The sequence below is a fragment of the Geotrypetes seraphini genome, chromosome 6 (genome assembly GCF_902459505.1).
Source record: "Geotrypetes seraphini chromosome 6, aGeoSer1.1, whole genome shotgun sequence".
In the NCBI taxonomy this organism is placed as follows: domain Eukaryota; kingdom Metazoa; phylum Chordata; class Amphibia; order Gymnophiona; family Dermophiidae; genus Geotrypetes; species Geotrypetes seraphini.
Window position 1 is genome coordinate 9,209,187 of NC_047089.1, and position 27,583 is coordinate 9,236,769.

General features: G+C 44.3%; 1 protein-coding gene across 1 annotated transcript in view; it reads right to left on the reverse strand.

Annotated features, from left to right (window-relative positions):
• The window catches only part of PGM2L1 (phosphoglucomutase 2 like 1), a 148,223-nt gene that overhangs the window by 86,890 nt on the left and 33,750 nt on the right, over positions 1-27,583 (reverse strand). Inside the window, 2 exon segments of the mRNA XM_033948576.1 lie at positions 12,851-13,044; positions 27,255-27,338. Of these exon segments, the coding sequence (XP_033804467.1) occupies positions 12,851-13,044; positions 27,255-27,338 (278 nt within the window).

Below are 27,583 nucleotides of genomic sequence, written 5' to 3' on the forward strand. Positions count from 1 at the left end.
TCCATTTTCTGGTGTAGCACAAAGGGATGTTTCATACCCAAGAATCTTTTTGTTCCTGGAAACCTGCTTTTATAGCAAACAGTACCATTGTGACACAGGTTGATCGACCATTGGAAGAAAAGATATGGAATAAAGTAGCTCTACATTGCTGGGGAAAAGCTGTCGGTGGATTCTGAGGAATTACTCACAAAATCAAAATTTCAGCATCTTATTAAAAAGGAAAGCATATCAAGGGACCAGATATACAAGTTAACTCCAGGTTATAAACACAGTACAGAAAGTGCGACTATTACTATTACTTATTTCTAGTATAGCGCCACTAGGCATAATCAGCGCTGTACACCAAAACATGGAAGAGTCTCTGCTCAAAAGTGCTTACAATCTAGTTATGACAGACAAACTGGACAAAAAGGTTCATCTATACACAGTGTTCAGGTGGGGAATTACAGAGGGAATGAATGATAAACTTATGGTGGCTTAACAGGTGGGATGCAGTTAGAAACTGAAAGAAGCTTCAAAGTAGGCTTTGAGCACAGATTTAAATATTGCCAGAGACAGAGCTTGACCTACCAAGTCAGGCAGTTTGTTCCAGGCTTACAGTGCAACAAAAGTAGAAGGGACAGAGTCTGGAGTTGGCCATAGAGAAGAGTAACCTGTAAACAGTGCAACTGGTAAACAAATTGACATTAACTATTTGGAAATTTAAAAAATATCCTAGGGGCTTAAAAACATCTCCACTGCACTTCTAGTATCCAAGAACCACCAGGGGATAGACAAAGACATTTTGCATTTGTTTCATCGGTAGAAAATTTCTTGAAAATGATAAACCTGCCTAGGAAAGCAATCCTTCCCTTGAATAATTCAATCTCTCATGTCAAAAGAGTCTACGAAGAAAAAATAGCCAAGGAGGCCAAAAACTTTAAGCCGTTCTTTCGATATATTAAGGGGAAAACAACCCGCGAAGGAAGCAGTGGGGCCGTTAGATGACCAGGGAATAAAGGGAGTACTAAAGGAGGACAAAGCCATCGCCAACAAACTGAACACATTTTTTGCGTCTGTATTAACCGAAGAGGATATATCCAATACATCAAAAGCCAACAGACTATACACAGGAAATGAAGACAGGAAACTGACAGGGACAACGGTCAGTCTAGAAGAGGTATGTAGCAGATTGATAGGCTTAAAAACAATACCTGCCCCCCCAACATTATTATGAAAACTGCTCCAATCCATTTTAAAGCCAATATGTTAGCATGGGTAAACCTATTACTAACCACTGGCAGTTCCCCAGCAGAACAAGGCCACATTTCAATAACTCCTATCATAAAAAACAAGAAAGAACCATCTAGCACCCCATCCAACTACAGACCTATCACTAGTATCCCGCTATTCACCAAAATAGCAGAAGAGGTGGTAAACGCCGAACTTACCACATACCTAGAAAAATTTGATATCCTAAATGACAACCAATCAGGCTTTCGCTTCAATCACAGCACCGAAACCATCATAGCCTCCCTCCTAGATCACATACACACACTCTTCAGCCTGGGATCCAGTGCCCTGATTTTACAACTGGACCTGAGCAGTGCTTTCGATCTAGTCGACCACGACATTCTCCTAGACTGCCTTGCCTACATTGGCATCTCCGGCCAGGTCCTTAACTGGTTCAACGGGTTCCTACGGAACAGATCTTACAGGGTATTTAAAAACGATTCTCTCTCCTACTCCTGGGAAAACTCCTGCGGTGTGCCACAGGGCAACCCCCTGTCCCCCACCCTGTTCAATATCTACCTCACCTCCCTAGGAAACCTCCTGCAAAGCCTCAAGCTAAAATTCTTTATCTACGCAGATGACATTACCATAGTCATCCCTCTAACCCAGGGGTGTCAAAGTCCCTCCTCGAGGGCCGCAATCCAGTCGGGTTTTCAGGATTTCCCCAATGAATATGCATGAGATCTATTTGCATGCACTGCTTTCATTGTATGCTAATAGATCTCATGCATATTCATTGGGGAAATCCTGAAAACCCGACTGGATTGTGGCCCTCTAGGAGGGACTTTGACACCCCTGCTCTAACCAGTTTCACTCAAGAACTCCTTAACTCCCTCACAAGCATACTTAGTCAGATAGAACTCTGGATGCTATCCTACAGACTAAAACTAAACCCAGACAAAACAAAATTCTTCCTAGCAACCCCCAAAGACAAAATCAAAGACACCACAATTCAAGTAAAAGGATCCACATTCCCCCTCTAACAAACCTTAAAAGTACTGGGTGTAATACTGGACAAACATCTATCCCTCGAGAAACACACTGATATCACAGTCAGGAAAAATATCTCGATACTATGGAAACTCCGCACCATAAAAAAATACTTTGACGACTCTTCATTCCGCCTCTTAGTACAATCCTCCACCCTCAGCATACTGGACTACTGCAACATCATCTACTTGAGCTACACAAAGAAAACCATCAGGAGACTAAGGATGATCCAGAACACCGCTGTCCGCCTCATATTTGACCTGAAAAAATGGGACCATATCACCCCTTTCTACCACAAACTCCACTGGCTCCCACTAGAATCCAGAATCATATTCAAATTCGCCTGTTTTTGCTACAAAACAATATTTGGTTTATCCCCTCACTTCACCCTTAACCACAACTATAAGAACTCCCGTAAAATTCAACTCTTCGCCTTCCCCTCCTTAAAACTATGCCACTCAAAAAAATTCCTTGACAAAACCTACGCCTTCCAAGCCGCCAAACTAAACCCTTGGCTAGCCCAAATGGTCCTCAAGGCCTACAACTACCTCAACTTTAGAAAATTACTCAAAACTCAACTATTCCGAGACCAAGACTCTTAATGCCCCTTTTCAATCCTCCTCCTCCCCCCCCTTCTGATCTATTCCTCTCCCCCGTCTCCCTTCTCTCCTTGTTGTTCGCAACTCTATGATCAATTTGATATGTAACCACTTGTAATCTCTGTCTAACTAATGTGAACCGCCTAGAACTCTTCGGGGTATGGCGGTATACAAAAATAAAGTTATTATTATTATTATTATTATAAATCCCTGAGACCGGACGGCATCCACCTGAGGGTAATCAAGGAACTGAAAGGAGTTATAGCTGAACTGCTCCAACTAACAGCCAATCTGTCGATCAAATCAGGAAAGATTCTGGAAGACTGGAAAGTGGCAAATGTTACGCCAATCTTCAAGAAAGGTTCGAAGGGAGATCCGGGAAACAACAGACCAATGAGTCTGACTTCGGTACCGGGAAAGATGGTAGAGGCACTGATAAAGGACAGCATCATTGATCACCTTGATGGACACAAAATGATGAGGACCATTCAGCACGGCTTCAGCAAAGGAAGATCTTGCTTGACAAACACTGCACTTCTTTGAAGGAGTAAATGGGTAGATAGACATGGGTGACCCAGTCAATATCGTATATCTAGATTTTCAGAAGGCGTTCGACAAGGTTCCGCATGAAGGTCTACTTCGACAAATTGCGAGCCTTGGAAATTGAGGGTGATATACTCATGTGGATTAAAAACTGGTTGGCGGATAGGAAACAGAGAGTGGGGATGAATGAATAATACTCGGACTGGAAAAGCGTCACGAGTAGAGTGACACAGGGTTCGTTGCTCAGGTCCATCCTCTTCAAAATATTTATAAACAACCTAGAAATTGGCACGACGAGTGAGGTGATTAAATTTGTGGACGATACAAAGTTATTCAGAGTAGTGAGGAAACAGGATTGTGAAGACCTACAAAGAGACATAAATATGCTAGAGGAATGGGCCGCGAAATGGCAAATGAGGGTCAACATGGATAAGTGCAAGGTGATGCATGTCGGTAACAAAAATCATATGCACAAATACAGGATGTCCGGTGCTATACTCTGAGAGAGCCCCCGGGAAAGAGACTTGGAAGTACTTGTAGACAAGTCAATGAAACCGTCAACGCAACGTGTGGCGGCAGCGAAAAGGGCAAACAGAATGCTAGGAATGATTAAGAAGGGGATCACAAACAGATCTGAAAAAGTTATCATGCCGTTATACCGGGCCATGGTTCGCCTCTACCTGGAATACTGTGTCCAACACTGGTCACTGTTCATGAAAAAGGACATAGTACTACTCAAAAGCGTCCAAAGAGCGACAAAAATGATTAAGGGACTGGGGGAGTTGCCGTACAATGAGAGGCTAAAAGAAACTAGGCCTCTTTTCCCTTGAAAAGAGAAGACAGAGGGGACATGATCAAAACATTCAACATATTGAAGGGAATTGACTTAGAAGAGAAAGAGATTGTTCACCCTCTCCAAGGTGAAGAGAACGAGAGGGCTCTCACTAAAGTTAGAAGGGAAAAGATTCCGTAAAAACGTAAGGAAGTTCCTTTTTCGGGCAGAGAGTGGTAGAAATATGGAACGCTCTTCTGGAGGCTGTTATAGGGGAAAGCACCCTTCAGGGATTCAAGACAAGATTGGATAAGTTCATACTGGAACAGAACATACACAAGTAAGGCTAGACTCAAATAGGGCACTAGTCTTTGACCTAAGGGCCACTGCGTGAACGGACTGCTGGGCACGATGGACCACTGGTCTGACCCAGCAGTGGCAAATCTTATGTTCTCACGAAGACAAACTGAAGTGCTGACAGAGAGCTTTTTCTGCCTTTCAATATCACATCATGTCAGCCAATGAACCAGGGCATACTGGAAACCTTAAAAGAAAAAAAATATTGTCGTAAGTTTCTTACACTTGCTTGTGCCTTGGATGAAGGGAAAGGAAAGCCAATCGCTCAGTCATGGGTCAAACTCATGAAGAAGGTTGCTTCCCGAGAATGAAAATTAACAAGGAAAATGATGCTGAACACAGAGCAACCAAGAAAGATCTCGTTCCTTTGTTACAGGAAATGCCAGGTTGTGAAAATGCCATTCAGCACAGTTACTTACCGTAACAGGTGTTATCCAGGGACAGCAGGCAGATATTCTTGACTGATGGGTGACGGCACCGACGGAGCCCCGGTACAGACAATTTTAGAGTGATTGCACTCTAAGAACTTGGAAAGTTCTAGCAGGCCGCACCGCGCACGCGCGAGTGCCTTCCCGCCCGACAGAGGCGCGCGGTCCCCAGTTTCTTAGTTTCCGCGGAGCTAAGAAGACGCACTTTCAACGGCTGTTGAAAATTTTTTTTTTTCTCATTCGCCTTCCCGCTCGCGTAAACCTTTTCGGAATTTGTATTTCCCTTTTTTCTTTTCTTTTTTTAATAATAAAAAAAAAATAATAATAATTTTCTTTTTTTTTCCTCTCTTTTTCGGGTTCGCCCCGGCGGGGCCTGCTGCCACCATCGAGGCCTCGGCCTTCGATTTGGCAGAAGCCGTTTTCACGTACATGCCCCCCCAACCCGGTTTTAAGAAGTGCCAGCGGTGCGCAAGGCCCATTTCCCTCACTGACCTGCACAACTGGTGCTTACAGTGCCTGGGTCCTGACCATCGGGCGTCCACCTGCACCCGCTGTGCTACTCTAAAAAAGAGATCGTTAAAAAACCGCCAGATCCAACAGCAACTTTTATTTGGTACCGAGATGTCGGAATCGGCGGCACCGGTCCCGACTTCGGCCCCGACACAGTCGGCACCTACCTCATCGACGCCGCGCGACACCGTGCCAGCGTCGCATCCCTCAGGTAAGCCGGCTAAGAAGCCTTCCCCGCTGGAGCATCCTCCGGTCTCAGTGGCAGCGAGCCCAATCCTGCCGACCTCGAGGCGCCCGCGGAAGCGCTCCGCTCCGATTGAGGTTAGCCCTTCGACCTCGGGTTCCTCTTCGGAGTGAGAGCAGCACCAAAGGTACCGCAGAAGAAAAAAGCGGTACCGGTGCCTTCGCTGGACGAGCGAATTGCCGCCGTCCTGCAAGTACAGCTGAAAGAGCAATTGCAGCAGCTACTGCCTGCTCTTCTGACACCGAGCCTTCCAGTCCCGGTCCGGTCTGAGCTACCGGTACCGGCAGTGGAACAGCCTCTTTTATCGGCATCCACTTTGTCGGTACCGGTACAAACAGCTTCCTCGGTATCCATGCCAGTTTTAGCTCCGGAACCGAGGTCTTTACACCAGGCGGTGCAAACTTCGGCACTTCTTCATCGCTCTTACAACTTCGTAAGTTCATGGTCAGATCAATCTATGATACCTTTGAGCTGACCTCTAGGGCCACGGCTATGTCAGTGGCCATGCGGTGACTGGCCTGGCTTAGAGTTTCAGAACTCGATGTCAATCACCAAGATCGCCTGGTCAATGCACCTTGCTTGGGGGATGAGCTGTTTGGAGAATCCATGGACTCCACTACCCAAAAGCTCTCAGCTCATGAGACTCGGTGGGACACTCTCCTTAAAACGAAAAAGAAAACCCCACCTACCAGGCCTTTTCGCCAACAGTCGGCCTACCAGCGTAGATTTGTGGCTCGTCCTTTACCACAGGCCCCGCAGCAACCCAGGCGTCAGAGGCAACAACAGAGGCAAGCTGCTAGACCAGCACAGCAGCAACAACAGGTGAAGCCTCCCCCTTCACAAAAATCCACTCAACCCTTTTGACTTGGTTCTCCAGGACATAGCCAGTCTCCATCCTGCCACCCACCTTCCGCAGCCCATAGGAGGACGCCTTACTCTTTTCATAAGCCGTTGGGGAAAACCATCACCTCGGATCAGTGGGTCCTCAACATCATCCGCCACGGCTACTCTCTCAACTTTCAGACACTTCCTGCCCAAAGTCTGCCAAGAGAGTCTGCTTTGAATACTCCTCAGGTTTCACTCCTTCTTCAGGAGGTTCAATCCCTCCTCCTTCTGAACGCCATAGAGGAAGTTCCTCTAGATCAAAAGGGGCAGGGATTCCTGCTAGAAAGGGGCAAGGCCTGCTAGAACTTTCCAATAGAGAATGACACGGTGGCGGTTTACCCGCGGCCACCGCATTTTAGCCGCGGGTCACCGCCGAAAACGGGGAAGAAAACTAGCAGTCGCTGCGGCGACGGGGACAAGGCCATTCACTGCCCGCGGGGCGGTGAATGGGTCTTGTCCCCGCAGTGAGGCATGAAGGATCGCACGGTCCCCGCAGCTCACACCCGCCTGCCCAATCGATTCTAGTGTTTAGCCAGCTCTCTCCCTTCTCCTCACCTTAGTTTGTAGATTTTCTTTTTCGGCGACCCGCACGCTATCAGAGAGCCGCGCACCCGCTGCTGCTCAGTTTCGATCTTCTGCTCTGACGCAACCGGAAACAGGAAGTTGCAGCAGAGCAGAAGATTGAACACTGAGCAGCCGCGCGTGTGCGGCTCTTTGGGAAAGCGTGCAGGTCGCTGAAAAAGAAAGCCTGCAAATTAAGGTGAGGAGAAGGGAGAGAGCTGGCTAAACACTAGGATCGATTGGGCAGGCGGGTGGGGGCTGCGAGGACCGTGCGATCGCTAGTGTTCCCGGCTCAGACTGTAAGGAGGGAGTGAAAGGGAAAAGGATTCTGGGCCAAGGTGATGAAAACGGAAAGAAAAACCCACAGCAGGAAAGAAAGGGAAGGACAGGCAGGTGAGCCAGATGCTAGAAGCAGGGGGGGGGAAGAAAGAGGGAAAAAAGCTAGATGGGGTTGAAAAGAAGAGACACACTGGTATGGAAGAGGAAGATAGGGGAAATTTGGACACAGGAAGGTAACAGAAAGAGGGGAAATTATGTGCATTGGGGCATAGGGACAGAGACAAAAAGGGGACATGCCATGTGGATGGAATATGGACACAGGGGGGGGGCAATGGCAGATACATAGGGGAGATATTAGAAAAGTATATAAAATCGTACCCGTTTGAGGCTTTTATGTATGCAGCAGTGACGGTGACGGGGCGGTGAATGGGATGGCAGTGGCGGTGACGGGGCGGTGAAGAGGATGGTGAGACGGGGACGGGGCGGTGACGGGGATGTTGAGACGGGGACGGGGCGGTGACGGGGATGGTGAGACGGGGACGGGGCGGTGACGGGGACCAATTTTTTCACCGTGTCATTCTCTACTTTCCAAGTTCTTAGAGTGCAATCACTCTAAAATTGTCCGTACCGGGGCTCCGTCGGTGCCGTCACCCATCAGTCAAGAATATGCTGCCTGCTTGTCCTGGGATAAAAGAATGTATGCAGGCAGATGTGCAAGAAGCATTGCCAATATGATTGCGGTGATGAACAGGAATGAAGATCACACCAATGAAGATATCAAGTGAGGCTAAAAATATAGTAGATAAAATAGTGAAGGAGTCAAGACAATTGAGGTTGCAATAGCATGTGTGGAACAAGAGGAAGCAACTGCTATTGATGTAATGCTATTGAGACACCGGCATAACCTTGCAATGAGGAAGAGATTTAATATTGTTTTCCTCTTTACATCACTAACATTTTACCATATACTTATAAATTATGTTTACTAGTTGCATTACTGCTGTGCTGTACAATTTAGTACTCTTTATGATTGCGGTTTTACAGTATCTGTCTTATTCTACAGTATTACAGAGGATTACAAATACTGTACTTCTATTAAAAATTTTGTTTTAGAACAAGCAATGTCTAGTAATTATGTTTTAGCACTCCAATCACACTGCAGATATGTGTTATACTGTTAAACTGTTTTTGAAACTCAAACTCTATGCCTTTGCTTTGTTTGAGGGGTTACCACTGTTTTCCATATTCTCCAACTTTACACTTATCCTTTAAGACATCGAGACTGTACTGTATTACATTAAAAGGGTGGAAGTTGTCAGCACTGATGTGTCTAACTTCTACACTTCAGGAGGTCATCTGAGGTTTGTGTGTGCTTTCAGAAGATTGTGCTATGAGCCTAAGAATTAGAGAATGACACGGTGACAAAATTCATCACCGTTCCCGTCCCCGTGAATAACTGCGGGAAATAATCCCATGTCATTTTCTAGTGTCTATTTCAACCTCGGTCCTTCTACACCAGCATTCTTCAAAGCAAAGCTTGCGGGTCAATGGTTGTGGCCATTCATACTCTGATTCTTCCCTCTCTCCTTAAAGAATGATATGAAGATGGTTTCCCGCGGTTATCCGCGGGGACGGGAACAGTGAATTTTGTCACCGTGTCATTCTCTACTAAAAACCTCCAAGGAGTCTTACACCAATTTTAGAAGATCCCTGCACTGTCTGTTTTGCAGTAGGACTCAAAATCACAGTACAGAAAGACACAGGAGACTACGGTCAATGAGGGTTCGCTGGAAATATGCAGAATTAACCAATGCCCTTTCTTTTCAGGCAAGCAGAAGCTTTTCTCCTTAATAGTTTTGAGACTGATCCAGATGGCTCAGAGACAGATCCACAATGTCTACAGTCAGCCCAGACAAACATTTGGGCTGGGTGCTGGAGTATCAAAGTTCTGATCTCTCTCCAGTAGTGTGGACAGGGACAGAATCCCAACTTATGTTTGGACATGTACAAACAACCCAAAAAAGAAAAAAAAAATGTTTATATAAATGATACAGAACTAAAACTTCTCAAAACCAGGGAGGGAGGAGAAGAGACATCAAGATGACCACTGTGCATGGAAGGGCTGCACATACTCAAAACTTTATGCAGTTCTGACCTCTACAAAAGCTCTTCTGTCCTGATATGTGATGACATTCACTTATGTACCACGCTAACGGCCCCAAAGCCCATAGAGATTTAAAGGGCTTCAGGGCTGTTGCTGCGCGGCTTTGTAAGAGAGACCGTAAATCTTGCCTGTTGATTAAAAAAATTAAAAAAAGTATTGCTCAGGTGACAGAGAAAAAAACGAGATGGATCCCTTGTAAAAATGCCAACACAGGAACCCACACACATACTCAATGTGTCTGGTAAACTCTTAGAGAGCTTTGTTTCCCTCCATCCAATATGTCATCTGATGTCATTGCATGTCCTTAAAAAAAACAAAAAAAACCCAGTGAGCTGCTTAGATTAACATATAACATAAAATTTGTATAATGAAATACACCATGGAGTTCAATGTGGTTAATAGGGTTAGCTAAAAACTATACATGATTGGTGTAGGATACAGTACAAGCAACCAAGGAGTACAATGTAATCAGCATTGAAAACATTTACAGTTTTAAATAGACTATCGAATACAGATAAATAGCATTAGATACTAGGTATACTAATGCAAGGCTCTTTCACAATCAACTGAGAGGTTGGGCATGAGTAGCTCACGGGGAAGTTACAGAAGTCAATGCTCTTCCAGAAGCTTATTGAACAGGTAGGTTTTTAAGCTACGTCTGAAATGCATATAGGATGAAGAGGGCCCTATAATGGTGAGTAGTTCCTTACTTAGGAGAGCTACTTTTGGAAAGATAACAGTTTTTCTATATAAGCAAGTATTGATCTAGGAAGACTGTAAAGACATGTCATATCAACTCCATCTCTACTACACATTATAACCCTTCCTGGTTTTCCAACTCCAAAAAACAAAGTTCTCTAGGACAATAGTTTTCAACCCAGTTCTTGAGGTACTCTTGGCCAGTATATGCAAATCTTTCATACATATTCATTGGGGGTAACCGTAAAATCTTCCACAACAAATATTAATCTCACTGCTTAGAAATTTGATTGTAGAAAGGCTTCACAACCACTAACAATGTTCTGTGAATATTCATTCAAGCCTTCTATGTGATGGTAGTAGATATGCTTATTGAATCAACTCAAAAGCTTACTGTTATGTTAGATTAATGAAGAAAAACAGCAGCTTATAAGTCTTTTACTTATCCTTTTATGCAGTTTCTCAAGCATAAACATGCCCCGACGGGACCCGTTTCGCCCATATGGGCTTTTTCAAGGGTTCAAGAAGGAGCTCTGCATAATACAAGAAAATTTTTACAGCATATCATATTTACCACTCAAAGACTGTGTTAACTATTTCAAAACTTATTTAAACATCAAAACAATCAATTCTGATTGTATTAGAAATATAGAACATTACAGACATCATTATATATACAACTCTAAACTCTTAATATAAGGTTGTTTAAAATTATTTAAGATTGTCCCGAATATGGTTACTACTTCAAGAATTCAAATATTAGAACAATTAAATAAATATAAACCACCCCTAAATACACAAAACCTCAATATGATAAATAATGAATATATACAAATAAATTAATGCAATTAATTAAAAATTATGCTTCAAATATAGATTCTTTAATTTCATGAACTTAACAAGCTTTTAATTAATGACTAAAATACAATTCCAAAGTGCTAGTGCATAAATAACCTATGAACTTCTCAATACTACTAATCCTAACATTAAATATACATAAAAATGTCTTAAATACACCCACTAAAATTAAGTCAATAGAATTCATTATCAAAATCTTTAAAATTAAATGTCAGGTGATTTATACACATAATTCAGCTATTAAAAACAAATTAGATCTTAATTGAAAACCAGTAGAGACTGATTAACCAAAACAAATAGATATTTATAACCATTCAAAACTACTATTAATATTATACCACAATTCATGAGAAAATCTGTGCCAACTGTACAGCTTTCAACCATATTTCATTAAACCTTTCAACATGCTGGTCATTATAAGAATTCTTAACCAGCATCAGTTCAATAATAGAGCTCATATAGCTACAAATTTCTTTTAAAAAATGTATAATATTTCATTAAATCAAATCGATTTCCTAAAGCTTACAGAATAATTGATATATTTTTATATTTAATTAAACTTACTAAAACACCCGGATTCAAATCCAATTGAAAAACCGTTAGAAACTCATGAACTCAATCTAATCCTTATATAAAACCATTGGAAACAGGTTGCTATACTCTTATTCTAAAATAAATCATATACAAAACTCTACCGGTTACTATACCAATTCAAACTAAAAAAATTTTTAACTTATATAATAAATAAACTATGTTAAGAAGGCTGCATTGTTCAAAAACAATATGATGAAAAGCTCATTAAATAAACTCACCTTATTTCAGCATCCTCAGTTTAGGGGCTAGAGCTGCTAAGCGTAACTCATGCCTTTTTTTGGCCTTATTTATACGTGAAGACGCAAACACCGTGAATTAAAAATGTTATGCGTGATTTACGTACTAAACGTGCTCTACGTATCTACGTACATTTTCAGGCCTCATTTGTGGGTATTCACGCAAGCCCCGTGAATTCTAACTAATGTACGTATTTTACGAGCTATATATGCTAAGCGTGCTCATCGTGTTTTCCATTCTCCAAAAGTTCTACATGTCTATTACGGATTTTAACATTACTTATAAGCATTAATGCTAACAATATGAACATCCTTCTCATCTACTATAAATAAAAATTTTTGAATAATATATTATAATAATAAATATGTAGCTAAGCCCACATTAAAAATAAAGACAAAATATTAACCAACGCAGCAATTTTTATGAAATGTCATCACAGCAACAGATAAAAACTATTTGAAAGAAATGAAGAATAAGAAAGGTTTGCAGAACAGAGTCTCCTTAGAATAACATGAAAAGCAGTTTGAAACTAGAAATATGAGCTGGCACTATGATATGCAATATCTTCAGGGACAGATCTGCCTAATGTTTTTCACAGCATATACCTCACTATTGATGTTCTATTTACTTGTTTCCTCTAATCAGATTGTTCAGATGGTTAAAGCCTCAGTTTATTAATAACATTACATAAAATGCTAATGCAGCCTTGGCAATTCTTTTAATTGCCCCTTCCCCAAATGTGGGAAAATTTGTGGGTAATTTGGAAAGCTATTTTTGAGTCAGACCAAAAGTACTTCAACAAGTTTCCATCAAAATGTTCAATATGCTTCATTTTACTTGAATTGTAGAGTTCAGTACCTGTAACAACAAATCTTTTTCAGATCTTCCATGTAGCTTTTACATATTTCTTCTAGAGGATCTCTTTTAAGAGGACTTGTGTCTGCCAGATTCTCATTCCAGGAACCAGTCCATGGTTCAACATTTTCCTCTATACACTTCAGAATCTCCTTGTCATGAGGAGATGTTATTTGAGCCCCATTTTCCCAATATACCTGCAAGAAAATTTCATTCATAAAATTAAAATATATTAGAAACAATCGCTAAAGTCATTTTTCACAAGGCATGAAGATATTTTAACCATACATTTACTTTTTATTTTTATTTACTTCAGTTTTATATCCCGTCCTACCCAGGAGCTCAAAACAGATCACAGTAGTACATTCACAGTGTTTGGGGTACAGGGGTAGCGGTACATTCTATATTGAAGGGTATTGAGTGGCACAGTGGAAACAGAGTGGTGCACTTGTTATTTATTTATTTAAATACCACTTTCACCTATATTATATTTATTTGTTTTATAGTGGTTAGAGCACTTAGCACTGAAGTGGCGCTGTCTGACAAAGGGAGCAAGGGTGTGGCAGGCCGTACTGGGTCCGAGATGTCACCGCCTGTCTTGATAGGCTTCTCAAGCCCCAAGATCATATGATTCTGGGTAAATCTAGTTAGCAATGCACTTGTAATAGATAGGGCCAATGCCCAATTAAGAGCCTATGTAAAGTTAGGTGCAAAGATATAAAAATTTGAAAATGGATTGCAGCCAAGGCCAGAAAAACACTAGGGATTAATAATAAAAATGGTCATAATAATATTCAGTATTTATGTAAATTGCTCGATTAAGCAGGATCATAAGGAAAGTGGGGTACATGAATATCTAACACATTTGTAGAGGTATTACAAAACTATAAGTGCTCTTTCTCTATCTCCCTCTCTATTCAGTATTCTTTGTTTCTTTGTCTAAAACATTTCAGTTTCGCACCTAAAACCCTTGAGGTTTAATTGATGACAGATGTTCCTGAGCTGGCTAGCTCAGAGAATATCTGATTTCACATTCCATTACTTGGTAAAGAAGGAAGCCCAGATCTTTTAAATGTACTTTGATAATAATTATTATATCTGTGATAAGATATAACGTGTTGCTTGTGTATGAATGTTTGGGATCCCAGAATGTGTGTGGTTATGTGTTTGAATTTTGGGTGCGTCTTACATATGAAATGTGCATATAGCACAGTTACTTACCGTAACAGGTGTTATCCAGGGACAGCAGGCAGCTATTCTCACATATGGGTGACATCATCGATGGAGCCCGGATGCGGACGCCTTGCAAGCAGACTTGCTTGAAGAAACTCAAAGTTTCGAGTCGCCCACACCATGCAAGCACAAGTGCCTTCCCGCCCAGCGTAGGGCGCGTCTCCTCAGTTCAGATAGCTAGCAGAGAAGCCAACCAGGGGAGGTGGCTGGGTTGTGAGAATAGCTGCCTGCTGTCCCAGGATAACACCTGTTAAGGTAACTGTGCTTTATCCCAGGACAAGCAGGCAGGTATTCTCACATATGGGTGACCTCCAAGCTAACCAGAATGGGATGGTGGGAGTGTTGGCAATTTAGGAGAATAAATTTTGTAATACTGTTTGGCCAAACTGTCCATCCCGTCTGGAGAAAGTATCCAGACAATAGTGAGAAGTGAAGGTATGAACCGAGGACAAAGTAGCAGCTCTACAAATTTCCCCAATAGGTGTAAATCTGAGGAAAGCTACTGAAGCAGCAATTGCTCTGACTTTATGGGCTGTGATTTTACTGTGAAAGGGTAATCCAGCCTGGGCATAGCAGAAAGAGATACAAGCCGCCATCCAGTTGGAGATGGTACGCTTAGAAATAGGATGGCCCAACTTATTTGGATCAAAGGAAACAAAAGTTGAGGAGCAGTTCTGTGTGGTTTGACGCGTTCCAAGTAGAAGGCCAAAGCATGTTTACAGTCCAGATTATGAAGAGCTGACTCTCCAGGGTGAGAATGAGGCTTTAGAAAAAACACTGGAAGTACAATGAATTGGTTGAAATGAAATTCCGAGACCACTTTAGGTAGGAATTTAGGATGAGTACGAAGAACCACCTTGTCATGATAGAACACAGTGAATGGTGGGTCAGTAACTAAAGCTTGCAGTTCACTGACTCTACGAGCAGAAGTGAGGGTTATGAGAAACACCACTTTCCAGGTGAGATACTTCAGATGAGCCTTATCAATTGGTTCAAATGGAGGCTTCATGAGTTGAGTAAGGACAACATTGAGGTCCCAAACCACAGGAGGCGGTTTCAGAGGAGGGTTAACATTGAAGAGTCCTTTCATGAATTTGGAAACCACGGGATGAGCAGAGAGGGGTTTCCCTTCAGTAGGCTGATGGAAAGCCACAATTGCACTAAGATGGACTCAGATAGATGTAGACTTGAGGCCAGAATTGGATAAGTGCAACAAGTAGTCCAAAACAGAAGATAAGGAGGAATGATGAGGCTCTGTATGATGAGAAAAACACCACGCAGAAAATCTAGTCCACTTTTGATGATAGCATTGTCTAGTGGTAGGCTTCCTAGAAGCTTCTAAAACATCTCTTACAGATTGAGAAAACTGAAGAGGAGTTACGTTGAAAGGTACCAAGCTGTCAGGTGTAGAAACTGCAGGTTTGGATGAAGAAGAGATCCTTGACTCTGTGTGAGAAGAAGGAAAAACTGGTAGAAGGTATGGCTCCCTGGTGCTGAGTTGAAGTAGAAGGGAGTACCAAGGTTGTCTTGGCCAACGAGGAGCGATTAGAATCATGGTGGCATGATCATTCTTCAACTTGACCAGAGTCTCGAGAATGAGAGGAAAAGGAGGGAATGCATAGAAGAAGAGATTCGTCCATTCCAGAAGAAAAACATCTGCCTCGATGCGGTGAGGAGAATATATCCTGGAGCAGAACTGAGGCAGTTTTGAAGTTGTGGGGAGCTGCAAAGAGGTCTATCTGAGGGGCTACCCACTGTGAAAAAATGTGATGAAGAGGCGAGGAATGGAGAGTCCATTCGTGAGGTTGCAGAAGACAACTCAAGTTGTCTGCCAAGCAATTCTTCGCCCCTTGAATGTAGACAGCTTTGAGGAAGGTGTTGTGGCGGATTGCCCAGTCCCAAACCTTCAGAGCTTCTTGACAAAGGGAAGCAGATCCCGTCCCTCACTGTTTGTTGACATAATACAGTGCAAGGCCAGTTGAAGGGAGACTGTAGGAGCTGTGCCTAGTCTTGAGCACATGGCAGAACAGGGAGTGGAACAGGGAGCAGAGAGTGCGCTAGCAGGAAGGAGAGGAGCAGAGGAGGCGGTGCTAGCAGGGGAAGAGGCGAGAGCTAACTCCGCCCACCCTCGACGTCACCAGCCAAACTCCCCCCATAAAAGGGGACGAGCCAACGGCAGAGAGTCCACAGTGCAAGGCCAGCCGAAGGGAGACTGTAGGAGCTGTGCCTAGTCCTGAGCACATGGTAGAACAGTCCTGAGCACATGGCAGAACAGTGAGCGGAACAGGGAGCAGAGAATGTGCTAGCAGGAAGGAGAGGGGCAGAGGAGGCTGTGCTAGCAGGGGAAGAGGCGAGAGCTAACTCCGCCCACCCCCAATATCACCAGCCAAACTCCCCCCATAAAAGGGGACGAGCCAACGGCACACAGCCGTTCGGCGCGCGGCAAAGGCGCTCGCCTCAGCGAGAGTGCCTTTGCGAAGAGCCTTAAGAAGAGCCTAATCTTTACCCTATTTTTTTTTTCATAACTTTATTCTAAACTTTCACCCTAACCCACAGGCAGACATCCTCTCTAATACCCTAATCTTTCAAACTCTATTCTTTAAACCTTATCCTAAAATTTCACCCTGACTCACAAGCAGACACCCTCTCAAATACCCTAATCTTTCAATCTCTCTCTCTGATCTTTCAATCTCTCACTCTGACTCACAGACAGATATTTCTTCTAACTCTCTAACTTACTCACTATTAGGCAGACCTCAGCTACAACTTGGTTATGGCAGGGAGAACAAGAAGCGCCATGTCTGCAATCAAGACCAACTGTCCGGTAACTGGGGGGACCCAGGGGGCAACCACAGTATGCGTGCAGAAGGAGGAGGACCAAGGACTGTGGACAGAGGTCTCTGTGCAGACTGAGATCATCCCCCTCCCCACCCCCTGTTCTCCACAGTCTCTTCACAGACAGAGGAGGTCAACCAGCTAGACGGAGACATCATGCAGGAACTTAGGAGTCTCAGGGAGGAGGTGAAATGCCTGAGAAGCATCCGAGAGGATGAGGCCTACATTGACGGAGTCATCCAGGAGCTGGCCCAAATCACCGAGCTGGCCCAAGACATGTCCTCCCTCGAGACACCCAAATCACCAGCTTTGAAACCAACAATTGGGGTACAGGAGATGGCTGGAGACGCTGACTCCTGGCAGCTGGTGACCTCCTCCACGGGCAAACACCGGAGATCCCACCCCCCTCTTTCAATCTCTTCACTCTCTTCTTCTTTTTCTCACCAACAGGGCAGCTTTACATCCACCCCACAACTCACCCTGAGGAACAGATTCCAGATCCTACAGGTAGATGTCGACAAGGAGCAGGAGGATGCCGACAAAGAGCAGGAGGTAGTCCAGCGCACGGCTCCAACTTCGGGGACAACTGATCAGCTCCCCCAAAGAAGCGCAGAGTAATAGTCATTGGGGACTCCATGCTGAGGGGCACCGAGGGACCAATCTGCAGACCGGATATGCAGTCAAGGGAGGTTTGCTGTCTGCCTAGAGCCAGGGTCCGAGATGTCACCACCTGTCTTGATAGGCTTCTCAAGCCCCAAGATCACTTCCCCATGGTCTTCATCCACATTGGCACAAACGACACTGCTAAGAACACCCCGGAGAACATAACTAGAGACTTTGGAGCCCTGGGTGAGAGGCTGAAGCAGACAGGAGCGCAGGTGGTCTTCTCCTCGATCCTCCCAGTTAGAGGCAAAGGAAGTGCCAGGGATGAGTGTTTACTGAGGACTAACGAGTGGCTTCAAGGATGGTGCTGGGAAATGAACTTCGGATTCCATGGAGAGGCGTTGCAAGGACTTCAGGGACCAGATAGACTCCATCTGACCAGCAGGGGTAAACACGTCTTTGGACACCGACTAGACCGCCTGCTTCGTAGGGCTTTAAACTAGGTAAGTCGGGGGAGGGTACCCACTCAGATACAACTGCAGTAAGGAACGATCCTGACGAGGTGAGTCGAAACTCCGATTCTAAGTCCAAAGTAAGTGCCCCCATTGCAAACAATTCTCTAGGAGTCACACTACCCCAGGTGGGAAACTCCCCACAGGAACTTAGCAATCACGGGGTATGGAGGGCTATGTATGTTAATGCACACAGTTTAGGCAATAAGAATCTAGAATTAGAGACCGAAATAATGAATGCCGACCTTGACATCCGAAACTTGGTGGGATATGGCTATACCGGGATACAACTTATTTCATCAGAACAGAGAGGGAAAGTCAGGGGGAGGGGTGGCACTATACATTAAAGAAGACATCAAAACTACCAGAATCACAGATATCAAGAACAACGGGGAATCCCTCTGGGTGAACCTGGCCAAAGGCAGGGAAAAATGCCTGTATCTTGGTGTAGTATATAGACCTCCAAGACAACTGGAAGACAAAGATTCCGAATTAATTGAAGACATAGAGAATATCACTCTACGGGGAGACGCTGTTCTGCTAGGGGACTTCAACATGCCTGACGCAGATTGGAACTCATACTCAGCAACAACCAGCGGCCCAAAATTAGATCAGCTACCCACCCTCATCCCACTATCCTCTGGCACCAATCTGCAGCTTGAGCACTCTAGCAAAGTTCTGGGAATCATCATTGACTCCACATTGTCCTTCAACGACCACATCAACTCCCTAGTAAAAAAATGCTTTTTCAATCTTCACATGCTAAGAAAAGTCAGATCCTGCTTTCACCAACATTTCGCTGTCCTTGTTCAATCCATTATTCTATCCAGACTAGATTACTGCAACTCCATCTACCTAAGCCTAACAAAGAAAAGTCTTCTCAGACTTCAGCGGATTCAGAACACCGCAGCTAAACTAATCTTCGCAAAAAGCAAATTCGACCATGTCTCCCCGCTTCTGTCTAAGCTTCACTGGCTCCCAGTCATCCTCAGGGTTCACTACAAATGCGCCTGTCTAGCCTTCAAATCTCTCCACGGCATCCTTCCTCCCCTCTTTCCACTATCTTGGCTCTCCTCGAGTCCTGACTCCTCCAGATCCACTCAAAATTTCAAACTATCCTTCCCCTCTTTAAAAGGCATATCCCAAACAGGAAAACTTGGAACATCCCTCCTCTTCAGGATCACCGAGCTGTGGAACAGCTTTACTGCCCATCTTTGGAGTTCGACCTCCCTCCAACACTTCAAAAAACATTTGAAAACTTGGCTTTTCTCCAAAATGTAACTCCCTCCCTCTCCATTATTCTAAGTCCCCCATTTCCTTTCTGTTTACCAATTCCCTTCCTCTTTCCATTAGAGTTTCCTTCTTTTTTAATTCCTGTAAACCGTGTCGAGCCCCACTTCTGTGGAGATGATGCGGTATATAAACTTAAGGTTTAGTTTAGTTTAGCAGGAGACTGTTAACATCCATAAAGGGAGCACGACTCAAACAAATGGTATTGGAACCCACTAGGGCCCAGGCAATCCTGGACCTGGTACTCACCAACGGGGATAGCGTCTCGAAGGTCTCGGTAGGAGATACGCTAGCCTCCAGGAACCACAACATGGTGTGGTTCTACCTCAGGAAAGGTTTCCCTAGATCAAACACAAAAACAAAAGTACTCAACTTCCGAGGCACTGAGTTCGAACGCATGGGAGATTTCGTCCACCGGACACTGCAGAACCAAGCTACGACCGATGATGTGGAAGCTATGTGGTCATCCCTGAAATCTACCATACATGAAGCGACAAGCCTCTACATTAAATCAGTACACAAACGGCGGAGAAACAACAAACCCCAATGATACTCCGCAGAAATCTCGCACCTCGGCAAGAAGAAAAAAGCATTTATTTCCTACAAACGAACGGAGACTAGGGAAGCTAAACTAGAACATAGGGCGAGGTCTGCAGTGGTCAAAACGGCAGTCAGGGAGGCCAAACCGAGTGGAAGAGACTCTGGCAAAGAACATGAAGAAAGGGGACAAATCCTTCTTCAGGTACATTAGTGATAGGAAAAAGAACACAGACGGAATAGTACGCCTTAGAAAACCAGATGGGAACTGCGCAGAATCAGATTCCGATAAAGCAGAACTACTGAATGAATACTTCTGCTCGGTCTTCACCTGCGAGGCACCAGGGCACGGTCCGCAGTTGCAAGCAAGGCCCAGCGTGGAAGACCCGTTTCAGAATTTCTAGTTCACACCTGGCGACGTCTACTACAAACTGGCTAGACTCAATGTGACCAAAGCCATGGGACCGGACAATCTACACCCCAGGGTGCTCAGTGAGCTGCGTGATGTCCTGGCAGAACCACTATCAGGACTCTTCAATCTCTCCCTAAGTTCAGGGAGAGTCCCCATAGACTGGAAAACAGCTAACGTCGTTCCACTGCACAAAAAGGGTTGCAGGGCAGAGGCTGCAAACTACAGACTGGTGAGTCTCACATCAATAGTATGCAAACTCATGGAAACACTAATCAAACTTAAATTAGATGTAATCTTGGATGAGGAGAATCTACGGGATCCCAGTCAACACGGATTCACCAAGGGTAGGTCCTGCCAATCCAATCTCATCAGCTTCTTTGACTGGGTAACAAAACAGCTAGACTTGGGAGAATCCGTCGTATATCTAGACTTCAGCAAAGCTTTCGACAGTGTCCCGCATCGCAGGCTGTTGAGCAAGATTAAATCAATGGGGCTGGAAGAAACACTAACTACATGGGTCAATGACTGACTGAGTGGGGCTGGAAGAAACATTAACTACATGGGTCAATGACTGACTGAGTGGCAGACTTCAGAGGGTGGTAGTTAACGGTACCCTCTCTAAAACATCGGGGGTGACCAGTGGAGTACCGCATGGCTCAGTCTTGGACCCACTCCTTTTCAACATATTCATAGGGGACCTAACTCAGGGGCTTCAAGGTAAGATAACGTTATTCGCTGACGACGCCAAACTATGCAATATAGTGAGAGACAGCAATTCACCCGATAGTATGATACAGGACCTACATTTGTTGGAGCTTTGGTCCTCGACCTGGCAGCTGGGCTTCAACGCTAAGAAATGCAAGATCATGCACCTCGGCAGCAGAAATCCATGCAGAACTCCATGCAGAACTTACACCTTGAATGGTGAGACCTTAGCTAGAACTTCAACAGAACGAGACTTGGGAGTGATCATCAGTGCATACATGAAAACTGCTGATCATGTGGAGAAGGCTTCATCTAAGGCAAGACAGTTGTTAGGTTGCATCCGTAGGAGTTTCATCAGACGGAAGTCTGAAGTCATAATGCCATTATACAGAACCATGGTGAGACCTCATTTGGAATACTGTGTGCAATTCTGGAGGCCACACTACCAAAAAGATGTTCTGAGAGTAGAGTCGGTGCAACGGATGGCCACCAGGATGGTCTCGGGGCTCAAGGATCTATCGTACGAGGAAAGGCTGAAAAATTTGCAGCTGTACTCACTCGAGGAACGTAGGGAGAGAGGAGACATGATCGAGACGTTTAAGTATATTACCGGCCGTATCGAGATGGAAGAAGAGATTCTCTTTCTCAAAGGACCCTCAGCCACAGGAGGGCATCCGCTCAAACTCAGGGGCGGGAAATTTCATGGCGACACCAGGAAATATTTCTTCACCGAGAGAGTGGTTGATCCTTGGAACGAGCTCCTGGTGCAGGTGATCGAGGCAAACAGCATGAAAGAATTTAAGAGCAAATGGGATGCCCATGTGGGATCCCTTAGAGGGTTAAGCCAAGGGAACCTATCAACAGGAGTGGGATCCCTAGGATAGTAGACTTGGGGATGAGTCAGTAGAGTGGGCAGACCTGATGGGCTATGGCCCTTATCTGCCGTCATCTTCTATGTTTCTATGTTAATACATGGTGACTTGGTTGTCTGTCCGGATAAGGACTACCTGGTCGGGAAGAAAATGTTGAAAAGCGTTGAGAGCCTTGAAAATCGCTCTGAGTTCCAACAGATTGATGTGACAATGACGATCCATACTGGTCCAGTGGGCTTTAGTACGGAGACCATCCAGATGAGCGCCCCAAGCGTAGGTCAAAGAGTCCATCGTGAGGACCTTCTGATGAGGGGGCATTTGAAAAAGCAAGCCTCTGGAAAGATTAGAAGAGACCATCCACCAATGGAGAGACTTCTTCAAGGAAAGTCTGGCAAAAGGAGTCACGTGTACTGTGGAGGCCATGTGACCCAGAAGTATCATCATGTGTCTCGCTGAGATGGAAGTGCGGGTAGACACTGTATGACAGAGTTGAAGAGCTTCCAGACATTGTTGTGGAAGGAATGCTCTGAGTTGGACAGTGTCCAGAACAGCTCCAATGAATTGTAGAGTCTGTGAGGGCTGAAGTTGAAATTTGGGAAAGTTGATTTCGAACATTGTAGGAACCAGGTAGTCCATTGGGTCGCTACAATAACCCCTTGAGACGTGGAATATTTGATGAGCCAGTCGTCGAGGAAGGGAAATACCTGAAGACCATGATTCCGGAGAGCTGCTGCTGCCACTACCAGGCACTTGGTGAACACTCTGGGAGACGAGGCCAGGCCGAAGGGTAGTACTCTGTATTGATAATGCAGATTCCCCACCCGAAATCTGAGGTATTGAGGGGGGCCGGATGAATGGGGATACGAGTGTAGGCCTCCTTGAGATCCAGAGAGCATAACCAGTCGTTCTGCTCGAGAAGGGGATAAAGAGATGCTTTTCTTTCACTAAACTTTTCTTTCACTAAAAATTTGTTGAGAGCCCTGAGATCCAGAATGGGCCGCAGATCGCCCGTCTTCTTCGGAACAAGGAAGTAACGGAAGTAAAACCCCCTGTTCTGCTGTTCCAAGGGAACTGGTTCGATAGCATGGAGAGAAAGCAGAGCTTGAGCTTCCTGAAGAAGGGCGGTCTGGGATGGATTGGAAGGATACTCTCTTGGAGGAAGCTCTGGTGGAACCTGAGTGAAATGAAGAGAGTATCCTTCTCTGATGATGGTAAGCACCCAGAGGTCGGATGTAATTATCGTCCATCGATTGTAAAAATGATGGAGACGACCTCCTATAGGGGGGAAAAAAAGACAGAGATATAGGCAGCCGATGTCGATGTATGAATAGGACTAGAGGCTGTAGATCGAAGCTCCAGAGGCTTGGTGGAGGAACCTCGATGCACTCTCAAAGACTCTGCTCCTTGCTTTTCGTGCTTGGATGGCAGACCAGACACTCGCAGAGACTGCTCCCTGCAAAGAGTGTGTAAGTTCAGACTGTAGCAAAGGAAGTGGCTCGACCTCGCAGGAGTCTGCTGAATGCCCAGGCTGGATAAGAGGAAGCAGTTTGGGTCCTATGTTAGTAAGGAACTGAATAAACTGCTTCTCTAACATGGTTTGGAAAGAAACCGGCAAGGATGGATCTGCGTCTGAAACCGGACCACCTGCTTTGGCTGGAGGTTCCTTCGAGGTAGTGTGAGTGTGTTTCGACTTAGTAGGAGTCTTGGACACTTTAATCACCACCGGCGGAACCGACTGCTGAGCTATCTGACCTGAGGAAACAAGGGAAGATACATCAGATGATATCGAAGCAAGAGCTGCTGCAAACGACGAAGATCTAATGAGGCTCGAGGTGGAAGCAGTAGGCGCAGAAGGAGCCTCAGTGGAAGTCGAGGCCAAAGACGCCTTCGAAGTCGAGGGATCAGCAGGAGACTCCATCTCGAAAAGCTTGTCCACCAGAATGCAATGACGCTTAAAAGCACGAGGCTGAAGTGTTTGGCAAGACAGGCACAACCTACGATGATGTTTTGGCCCAAGGCACTTGAGGCAGCGTCCGTGAGGGCCTGTAAGAGAGATCACGCGCTGACACTTGCTACACCTCTTGAAGCCCGTAGCAGGCTGGGACATAGACAGAAAAATAGCCGCCGCAAAGTTGAAGCCTTTGGGCTGCAACCGAGCAGCCTGTCCTGGAAAACAAACAGAAGAAGAAAAAATTTTATTTATTTATTTATTTTTTTAAATAAAAGAAAGAAAATAAAACAGCGATTCGTGAAGAAAAAAACACAAACCGCGGTTGAGAGAAGGCACAAAGTGAACGAAGTTAAACGCAGAGAGTCAAAGACGGACTTCTCGGCTCCGCGGAAAACTGAGAACTGAGGAGACGCACCCTGCGCTGGGCGGGAAGGCACTTGCGTATGCGCGGTGCGGGTGACTCGAAACTTTGAGTTTCTTCAAGCAAGTCTGCTTGCGAGGTGTCCGCATCCGGGCTCCGTCGATGACATCATCCATATGTGCGAATACCTGCCTGCTTGTCCTGGGATAAAAAACTAATACTATAAAACTTTAGGTTTTGAAAATTCCAGAGGCAACATATGGAAGTGGTTAAGTTAAAGCCAGGGACACTGTTACCAAGGAAATGCCAGTCTTTTGTGGGGGTTCCGTTCCAGGAACCCCTGCGAATTTCAAAAAGCTGCGAATACGATTTTTTACCTGTCAAAAGGCAGGAGAGAGCAGCTAGAGCGCCAGCGAGTAAAGAAAATCACTAGTGGTATGCTCCGACTACCTCTTCCTGTTACTAAAGTAAGGCTACACCAATCAGGAGCTGCTTTGACACGCAGTTCCTGGTGTAGCCCAACTTTAGTATAGGAAGAGGCGGTCTGAGAATACCGCAAATTAGTGAGTCCGCGAATTTGTGGGGGAACACTCTATGGGGAAATAACCTGTTGTCTAGAACAGTGTTCTTCAACCTTTTGACATCTATGGACCGGCGGAAATAAAATAATTTTGTGGACCAGCACCGGTCCACGGACCGGCAGTTGAAGAACACTGGGCTAAATCGTGCCCATCTCCACCCAATCTCCACTCCAGACCCCGCCGCCATAATAGTACTAATTGTAATACCATTTTTTCCATCCATTTTTTTTTTTTTTTAATTCTTTTTTCATTTTACCACTTACATCAAGTGTATAAATAATTGACATATTAATAATTGTATACATCACTTGAAATTCTTATCATTTAACATTAATATATAAGATTTAATCCCCTTCCTCCAATCCCTCCCATACTATATGTAATCAAATATATCAGTTAAGTATTCTTATCTAATGAACTAAATTTTAAAACTAATTCAGAAATTTCCCCCACCCCTTCATCTGCACTTGTACTTATAATGGAAAAATTGTATTTATTCATTGCAATACTTTGTCAATGGCCCCCAGATCTCTTTAAATTTATTATAATTTCCTTTTTGTATCGCAATTGTTCTTTCCATTTTATAAATATGACACATCGAATTCCACCAGAAACAGTAATTGAGTCTACTCCAATTCTTCCAATTAGATGTAATATGTTGTATGGCGACCCCTGTCATAATCAATAAAAGCTTGTTATTGTTTGATGAAATTTGGCTCTGTGTCCTCATTGACATACCAAATAGAATTGTATCATAAGATAGTGCCACAGGATTCTCCAACAAACAATTTATTTAGCCCCAAATTGATTTCCAAAAGGCTAAAATAAAGAGACAATAGAATAATAAATGCTCTAGAGTCCCTACTTCAAGATTACAATGCCAGCACCTATTAGACTTAGACCTATTCAATTTTTGTAATCTAACTGGAGTCCAAAAAGCTCTATGTAAGAGAAAAAACCAAGTTTGTCTCATAGATGCGGACACTGTAGATCTCATCCTCCAAGACCAAATTCGTGGCCATTGAGACGCAGTAATTTGATGCTTAATATCAATGCTCCAAATATCTCTAAGACCAGTTTTAGGCTTCTTTTTATCTAATCCATTTATCAATTTATACCACTGTGCGGCCTGGTGTCCCAAGAAGTCCACCTGAAAGCATAAGAACTCCAAACTATATTGATTTTTAAGTGTTTTCCATTCAGGGAACCCCGCCTGAATGGCCTGCTTCAGTTGCAACCATCTAAAGCACAGGTGTCAAAGTCGGTCCTCGAGGGCCGGAATCCAGTCGGGTTTTCAGGATTTCCCCAATGAATATGCATGAGATCTATGTGCATGCACTGCTTTCAATGCATATTCATTGGGGAAATCCTGAAAACCTGACTGGATTACGGCCCTCGAGGAGGGACTTTGACACCCCTGATCTAAAGCTTTATGATTTATTAAGACCATATTTATGTTGCAACTGTGAAAAATCATCCATTTTTCATATATATACACACACACAATATAATCGTATTAAGAACACATAATGGTTAACCACAAAATTAAAATACACAAAGCACATTGTATACTTTTCAATATTCATTCCTACCAGAAATCAGATAACCCCCATGCAAATGCAGGACCAAAAACTAAAAGTACTAATATTCACAAACAAACCCTAAGATGCAAGACTTTACAAGCAGTGCAATCCCAGAGGAAAAGAAACAAATGCATTTCTTCCTGAACAGACAGCAGATGTAAAATCACTAAATAAAAAAAATTAAAAGCATTTCCCCTACCGCTGTTGTCTCTCTCTCCATGTGCCTTGCATTCTGGCCTGCCCCCCAGTGTTAGCTTCAGGCCATTCCACAGCGTGATCAACGCATGGTCTTCGGGCCGGCTCTCTGAGTGCTGCATTGCACAAAGCTGTGGGAAGCGGCTCCTCACGCGTGTGTCCTAAGCCTTATCTGGAAGTCTTCCCTCTGATGTTGCGACATCAGAGAGAAGGCTTCCAGGTCAGGCGCAGGACACGCGCGTGAGGAGCTGCTTCCCACAGCTTTGTGCAATGCAGCACTCAGAGAGCCGGCCCGAAGACCCTGCATTGATCACACCGAGGACCGGCGGCTACAGAACAATCTCTTGGGCCCGATGGAGGTACCGGCCCTGCGGACTGGCAGAAAATTTCTGTGGAACGGCACCGGTCCATGGACCAGTGGTTGAAGAACACTGGTCTAGAACAGTGTTTCTCAACTCAGTCCTGGAGTACCCCCTTGCCAGTCAGGTTTTCAGGATATCCACAATGAATATGCACAAACTTGATTTGCATACACTGCCCCCATTATATGCAAATTTCTATTGTGCATATTCATTGTGACTATCTTGAAAACCTGACTGGCAAGGGGGTACTCCAGTTCTGAGTTGAAAAACACTGGTCTAGAATGTTTCACCTATTACACTGGAAAGTATGTTATGATGGAACAAGAAATTTTTTGTTTTGAAAGTCCGACTATTTCTTAAGTACTAAATTTTTACCTTGTATCCATTATCTTCCTTGCGGTTATGAGATGCTGTGATCATTATACCTGCTACAGCTTTGAGTTTCTGTACAGCATAGGGCTTAAAAGAGAAAAAAATATTTTCAAGTTAACTACATGCCTTTGCAAAATCCTGTATAAGTACAAAACTCAATATTCCATTCAAACACAAGTCTCTGAAGTGTACTGACCGCATAAGGAGAAATTACGTCTTACTTGATAATTTTCTTCACACTATTCTAGACCAGTAGAATAGTTATGTTCATCAACCAGCAGGTGGAGATAGAACACACGAGAAGAGCTGAATGATATAGGAAGTGTCCCGAT